This window comes from Diabrotica virgifera, chromosome 7 (genome assembly GCF_917563875.1).
Source record: "Diabrotica virgifera virgifera chromosome 7, PGI_DIABVI_V3a".
NCBI lineage: Eukaryota > Metazoa > Arthropoda > Insecta > Coleoptera > Chrysomelidae > Diabrotica > Diabrotica virgifera.
The window spans coordinates 125,120,229-125,128,547 of NC_065449.1; the positions used below are offsets into that span (position 1 = coordinate 125,120,229).

The 8,319-nt window shown below is 33.0% G+C and overlaps 1 protein-coding gene across 1 annotated transcript; it reads left to right on the plus strand.

The window, feature by feature from the left end:
- Nucleotides 1–1,220: 1,220 nt before the first annotated feature.
- On the plus strand, nucleotides 1,221–2,309 carry LOC126888588 (52 kDa repressor of the inhibitor of the protein kinase-like). The gene has a single exon (XM_050656940.1). The coding sequence runs from the start codon at nucleotides 1,221–1,223 to the stop codon at nucleotides 2,307–2,309; it is 1,089 nt and encodes a 362-aa protein (XP_050512897.1).
- Nucleotides 2,310–8,319: the final 6,010 nt, after the last annotated feature.

Here is an 8,319-nt window from a genome sequence, read left to right on the forward strand (position 1 = left end):
CTGCGTCTTCTGTTGTTGCTACTACGAGCACCGATCCATTTCCAGTAGCAGAGGACCGTAACCAGTTAGGCTTATTACAAGAAAGAGCAAACAAATATGATATTGGACACTATTGTCAAATCAACTCTACTCAAAGCTTAACAAATGAAGAAAAAAATTCACTGTTAGAAAATGTTTGGAAACCTCCGATTGGATATAAATTTCCTACTATTTCTAGTTCAAACCATGCTAGATCTTTTCAAATGAAATGGCTAGAAGAATTTAAGTGGTTAGCATATTCCGAGGAAAAATCTGGGTCATTTTGTAAATACTGCGTAATATTTTCTCACTCCGAAACTGTAGGAAAAGGAGACCACCAAATGTCAGGGGCATTGGTAAATAAGGCTTTCACTAATTTGAAAAAGGCAAAAGAAGTATTTGGTAAACACGAAAAATGTACATATCACAAACGATCAATTTTGGTAGCTCAAAATACAAAATCTGTTGTAACTAAAAAATCGGAGAGTGTTATCAATCAACTAAATGCTCAAAGAATAATAGATATTAAAGAAAACAGGAAAAAGCTTATTCCTATAATAGAAAGTATAAGATTTTGCGGGAGGCAACAAATAGCACTAAGAGGCCACCGTGACAGTGGACGAATAGGCTTAGAAGAGCCAGAAAAAAATGATGGAAATTTCCGATCTTTGCTCAGATACAGGGCTAACAGTGGAGACAATGATCTAAAACTTCAATTATTGAGCAGTGGTGGTAAGAGTATGTACACAAGTTCTTTTATTCAAAATGAACTGATTAGCACGTTTGGTCATTTGATTCAAAGTCAGATTGTCACAAATGTCAGAAAATCTATTTTTTACTCTGTTTTGGCAGACGAAACAACTGACATTAGTCAAGTTGAACAGTTTTCTCTTTGTGTACGGTATGTCGACGACTCATCATATAAAATCAGAGAAGATTTCCTGACTTTTGTTCCAGTGTATGACGTTACTGGGGCAGCATTAGCTAACACAGTTTTGGATACCTTGTCAAGCTTAGGGCTTGACCTGAACAAATTGAGAGGCCAAGGGTACGATGGTGCTTCCACGATGAGAGGGCCCTTCAGAGGGGTGCAAGCGTGCATCAAACAGAAACTGCCTCTAGCGTTGTACACACACTGTTCTTCACATACCCTAAACTTATGTTTATCAGATGCAAGTAACATACCCTCTATAAAAAATTGCATGGGCGTTATTAAAGAAGTCTGCGCATTCTTCCATAAGTCAGCCAAAAGAACTGAAGTATTAAAATTAACCATTACTGAATGTTGTCCTGAACAAAAGAAAAAGAAACTTATTTCTTTATGTGAAACAAGATGGGTGGAGAGGCATGACTCGGTGCTTTTATTTAAGGAACTATTGGAACCCGTCAGTCTTTCCCTTTTGAAAATTGAAGAAGAATCAAGTGACTCAGCGCCTAAGGCACACGCTCTAGGTAGTTCTATCACTCAATTTCAATTTCTTGTAAATACTTTTGTTTTGAGCCATATGCTGTCTAAAACACATAACTTATCTGAGAATCTTCAAAAAAAGAACTTAGATCTCACACAGGCTGTGAAAAATGTTTCGAATGTCTTAGATCTGCTTTCAAAAGAAAGGGAAAATGCCGATAACAACTTTAAAGTCCTGTATAGTCAAATACAGGAGCGGGCTGACAAACTTAAGATTAAAGAGGAGGTTCCTAGAATTTGCCGCCTTCAAACAGCCCGCAACAACGTTCCATACAGTACCCAAGAAGAGTACTATCGCCGAGCTGTTTATTTACCTTACCTAGACGATTTTTGCAATTCGCTGAAGGAACGCTTTGAGTCTCACAAGGAAACAGTTGCATCCTTACAAAACATCCTTCCAGAATTTTGTATCAAAACTGATTTCTGTGCATTGGAACCTGCTTTCAATTCCTATGAAGAGGATTTGTCCCATAAAGAGGTTGTGGAAAGCGAGTTCATGCTGTGGAAAGAAAGGTGGAGCCAAGAGAAGTATGAAAATCTTCCCAAGTCAGCCGTAAGCTCTCTTGAAAAATGTGACCAAGATTTCTTCCCAAACATTTATGTTCTATTAAAACTGCTAGCAGTTCTGCCTGTTTCTGTGGCAACCGTGGAAAGATCGTTCTCAAGTTTAAGAAGGCTAAAAACATACTTGAGAAATAGCACTTCGGAAAATAGGCTTAATGGGCTAGCGTTGCTTTCAATCCACAGAGACTTTGCAATAAGCAATGAAGAAGTTCTTGACAAGTTTGCGAGTGTACCAAGAAACCTTGATTTTGTGTTGTAAACTTAAAATATAAAAGTTGTAATAAAGTTGTAAACTTAAAATATTAAATTAAAATAAAAATATACCAATTCTTTAAATTTTTTTTCGTGGGAGTATACCCGAACCCCCCTCTGCTTATTCCATACCCCCCCCGGATTCCCCGGTTATTGGGCCCCCCCCCCCCAAAATATTTTCCTATATCCGCCACTGTCAGCACCTATTAAACAGCTTTTAGAGCTGGGAAAGCCTTTTGGAAGCCTTCCGGAAACTTTCCCAGCTGTATATAAACTGCTGTATATAAACTAAAATAACTGCCGATAAACTTATTCTAAAGCGAAAACTGAAGTAACTCATGTTATAAAAAATTTTCAGTTTTGCCTTTCCGCCGTCGATATGCAAATATTTCACTTACATTTTTGAAGAACGTCTCAAAATAAACTTTGAAGAGATATTTATCTGATTTTGGTATTTATGTAAGTGCTCTATATCATCCTCATGCCTATAATGTGTTTTAAAACAGTTTCAATATTTTTAGATACTATTATTCGACTAGTACACCAAATAAACATTTTGCAGGATCCTTGGGATTTTAAAGCTCTTTCTCTATCTTGTTTTGAAAAATAATTTTTTGAGGATCACATACATATACATTCATAATAAGATGTTTCATGTTCTTGTACTCTTGTTCTCTTCCTATGCCATCCATACAGTGCAAATCTAAAAAAAAACAACATAACAGGTGATTACACGGGCAGTTATACTACTTACAGCTTACTTTGTATCTAATCTATTATCTAGTATTACTCTATTAGTATCTACCTACATAAAACTATCTTTGAAATCTAAATTTTTGATATCAACATCAACCTTAATACTTAAAAAATAAATAATATTGTGGAAGTTACACGTACCTACCTAAAAGTTTTTGAATTGCAATTTTATCAACTGGAAAAGACTTCAACATAATGAGTTTTAAATTATGACAAAGCACAATATTTATTGTTTCAATTTACGTGTAAATAAAATAATAATAATCTTAATCACTTGTAAAAGTAAGGTTAAGATTTTTGACTTGAGAAAACAGAACTGTCAAATTTAAAACCAAACTGCTATAAAATTTTAAAATTCCCGCTAAAAGGAATCTGGCAACATTGCCGTCGTTTGCTGGACATTTAATCTCTCCCACACATAATGTTCAGAAAAAGGTTACACCATTTTGAGCGTCGGGTTTGGGGGGGGGGAGGAGAGGGGGGAGAAATCAGTAAATTCGTAGTTTTTTACGTTTTTCGTCAATATTTTAAAAACTATGCGGTTTAGCATGAACAACCGTCTGCATAAAAATGTTCTGCATTAAATTTGAAATAAAAAAGGTCCTAACCCAAACATCCAAAGTTAAAGCTTTCCTCCAACGCCAAATTGTTCTATATGGTCCACATATTGTGGTAAATTATTAGTTTTTAGTAAACGCTTTTATTTAGTTCAATAGTTTGCATCAAATTTTTAGACGTTAATTTGACTGCCTTTTCTTCAATGCAAATGAATGAAAATTTGCAGACATGTATTCGCGGGAACAATATACGAATAGTCAATAAAATTTTTTTTATGTTTATTAAATGTTTAAATAAAAAAATGCTTGTAATGGAAAATGCTTAAATTCTCCTGTTTTTTACAATGTAGAAACTTGAAACTTTTACCTTTTGTAGCTAATGATATGAACTATACATAATTTCACTTTAACGTTAATTGTTTACGTTATTCTTCATAGATAAACAATGAAATTTCAAATTTTGAACGCTCATATTTGTTTATATAAAAATCGGCGCTTATGGTAGGGGAGCCCAAGCGGGGATTTTTGCAGTTACTTGAGCGCGTCAGATTATCATATGGGGAGAAACCTGGTACCCTGCAGATGTATCTCGGCCATATATTGGCTCTTAACACAGGAAAGTTCGTTATGGGGGGCCCGAAAAAAAATCTATCTTTAAAAATAGTCGAAATTGTCAGATTAAGATAAGGTAAGTTAAATACATGCAAAAGAGTGTATATTTAAAAAATCTGACGATTTGAGCGGGGCGTAAGGAAATGCGTGAATCAAAAAGTTTCACAAAAAAAGCGAATATTTCGCGAAATGAACGTCAGATCGAAAAACTAAAAAATACGTCTTCAATATCTTTCAAAAATCGATTGAATGGTACCAAGCATGACCCCCCCCCACGGAGAGGGTTGGGGAGTAAATTTAAAATTTTAAATTCAAACCCTATTTCGCAAAATAAACATCAGATCGAAAAACTGCAAAATTCAATTTCATTGTTTTTGAAAAATCTATCGAATGGTATCAAACATGACTTCCCACGGAGGTGGGGTTGGATGAAGGTTACTTTAAAATCTTAAATGGAAGCCCCAAATTTTTATTGCAAATTTGGATTCTTTACGTAAAAATAGGCAACTTTTATTCGAGACATTTTTTAGAGCTATGGATAGATGGCGCTATAATCGGAAAAAACGTTGGAAATGGAAAATTAAATTGAAAAGTGGAAATTTCCCACTAAAATGGAAAATGTTACTTAACTTTTTTTGGTTTTAGGACCTAATAATCACAACCCAATGGGTCTCCATAATATAACGCACATATGACTGCAAATTTAGCATACTTTGCTCCCCTATTATTCGTGTCAAATTTCAATATGATACGAAACAAAACTTCACGATAGCTTAGTGTGAAAACCTCGTATACTATTTCACAGAAAATTTTACAGGAGAGACTTTAAACTAAATTTCTGCATACTATAACTTAAACCAAAAAAACTATGTTAACATATTTTTGATTCTGAGTATGTTTAGATCATTACACATACATTTTTCATATATATTTTGGGTTAGAGTATGCAGATATTCAGTTTAAAATCAGTCATGTAAAATTTTCTGTACAATGAGATACGAGGTTTTCACACTAAGCCATCGTTCAACCAAACCTCGAAATAAAAAAAATTCCTGTTTTTATCGTAGTCTTAGAAAAATCACCGGTAGAGAGGTTTTGTGCTACAATTAACATTAACGCATTCGTTTTGGTGTATTAATTAAACGCTTTTCTTTAGTTCAATCGTTTGGATAAAATCTTTGGACGTTAATTTTACTGCCTTTTGCTCAATGCAAATGACTAAAAATTTGCAGACATATGCATTCGCGGAAACAATACACGAATAGTCAATAAAAAATTGTTTATGTTTATTAATTATTGTCTAAATAAAAAACGATTTTAACGAAAAATGATTAAAATCTCTTGTTTTTTACAATGAAGAAACTTGAAACTTTTACAGCTGGTAGCTAATTATATGAAATATACATAATTTCACTTTTTACGTTAATTGTTTACGATATGCAATAAAGTTTCAAATTTTTTGCCGATTTCGACTACTTTTCATGTTTGTACCTACATCATAATGTTTTTTATACATATTTTAATAAACATGACGATATATTTTAATGTTTGAAAAGTGTAAGACTAAAAAGTAAAAAATAAAAAAATATGAAAAAAATTTTTTTTAAGAAACGCTTTTCTTTAGTTACGAGTGCCTAAAATTAAAAGTATTATAAAAAATCAACTCGAAAATCAAAAAGCGAAAAATAAAAAAAAATGAAAAATCTAACACATTCGTTAAAGAAAAGCGTGGGGCGAAAACCGTTTATTCGATGAAGACGCGCCACGCTTTTCTTTAACGAATGTGTTAGATTTTTTCAATTTTTTTTATTTTTTGCTTTTTAGCTGATTTTTACTTTATCGTACTACATACGTAGTATGAGTATAATAGATAAAGTTATAGGATCGTGCAAAAAAAGTTTTTTCAGATTTCACTTTTTTTCGACGTTTTGAGTCCCCCTGAGTCTAAAAAGCAAATAAAAAAACATGTCGGAAGTATGTACGTACACGTACGTATGTCGCCACCGCCCAGCAAAAACTACTGGACCGATTTCGATGAAATTCGGTATGAGTAAGTTTAAGAGAATTTTGTCGAGAAACTAAGCTTTTGAAAAAAACCTCTCAAAGGGGGGCCGAAATAGTTTGGGGCCCATTTTTGCAAATTTGGACTGAAACGAATGAAATTTAATTTAAAGTTAGCCCATCGATAGGTAAATAGAAATACGGAATTTGACATTTCCAAATCCAAAATGGCGGCCAGCATGGCTGACCGCCCACCCGACACATTTCCCTGCCAATCTAAAAACTTGTTTAAGATAAATTTAATTTGAAAAAATATTTATATAGCCTAAAGATGGGGCTATAACAAGAATATTATCGTTTTTCAAGAAAAGGTATGGGTTGCCTATATTTAAGGGGTCAAAATTTGACATAACTTTGAACTAGATTTTTTCAAAAATGGCTCCAAGGAATTTGTTTATTTTTTGATATATTTTTGATATCGTATCGGTTAATTGAATAACATTAGTCATATTTCTTAACTCCTCATAGGAGGGGAGTTATGAATTTAAAAAAAATTTCGAGTGCCCGTAACTTCCTCTGTAATAGAAACTAAAATTTGAAATTTGGCAGACATATATAGTACTTTATTAACTATCATCACAATAAATTTTACCCACAATATGGCCTCCGGTTGAACCGGAAATGAAAAAAAATCTTAATCTTTTAGATACGCCCTGTATATTTTTACACATTTTGAAAGAATGCAAAAACTCGAAAAGTTACAGAAAATAGAAATTTTGCTAGAATCGTGTGTCCTCTCTCACGTGATCATAGCAAAGCATAGGGCAGTTAATGAGAGTATTTGGCTCCGAATTCCATCCTACTACATCGATGTACTTGATATTTTCACAGTAAGTAGGGAATAGCTCAAGAAACAAAATCTACCCTATATACTATGGAGCTTTTATCTTGGGGCAATTCTCACCCCTTCAAGAGGGCGGAAAATTTGTTGGTCAAAATAAGCATAGAAGTGACTAGAGAACCTATTTTTAAGCAAAAACTGATCTATACTTTTTTTTGAGAACTCAATACTTTTTGAGTTATGGGTAGTTGAAAATTGGCCATTTTCATTTAAAAATTACACGTTTTCGGACGGTTTTTTGTGAATACCTTAAAAACTATGCATCAAACTAAAAACACTACATAACATTTTTTTTAGATTATAAATAACGAAGAGATTCGTTCCTTCGTAAATTTTCTATTTACATATATGTACATAATACAAAAAGAGATATGGTAGGTAAAAAGAGTTTGTTTTTTGGTACATGTTTTTTTAGATTATAAATAACAAAGAGATTCGTTCCTTCGTAAATTTTCTATTTACATATACATAATACAAAAAGAGATATGGTAGGTAAAAAGAGTTTGTTTTTTGGTACATGCTCAAAGTGCTCATGCTTTTGTAGTGTTTGAAAAGGCCTTTAAAACGAGCACCGTTAAATGTCGGTTACATTCAAACTAAGCGAGATATGGTGCAAAAAAATATATGACTAATGTACTTTAAGGAAAAATGGGAAGTAAATACATTTAACCCCTCATCCACCAGAATTTAAATGCATTGTTTTTATTTTGCAATACCCCTTAATATAGTGTTATTTCTACTTTCAAAAAGTTGGACGGGTTTAAAATGAAAGGTTTTTGAAAAAAATAAGATCAAATCATAGAGCGCCTTTTTAAATTTTCTTAAAATTCTTCCTTTTGCTCCATGCAATTCGAAAATAAAAATGTTCTATCCCCGAGAAGTGGTGGGAACCGCCCCCATGATAAAAGCGCCATAGTATATAGCATATAGTATATAGTATATAGGATAGACTTTGAATTAGGAGATTGGGCTACTCCCAAAATTTCATTAAAATCCATGCAGTAAAATGCAAGTATTGTAAACTATTAATTTCTCAGAAAAATGAACTAATTTGAAATGAAAGTATGACTAATATTCTATTGATTTATCCAATAATCTATAGTGTGTCCCCGTACATTTTCTGAAATGCAGGAATTAATTTTGGTAGAACCATAAAATATTTTCACTAGTAATACCACTAGAGGTCAAAT

Coding starts and splice junctions, on each gene's coding strand:
- LOC126888588 (XM_050656940.1), top strand. CDS start 1,221: ATGGGCGTTATTAAAGAAGTCTGCGCATTCTTCCATAAGTCAGCCAAA.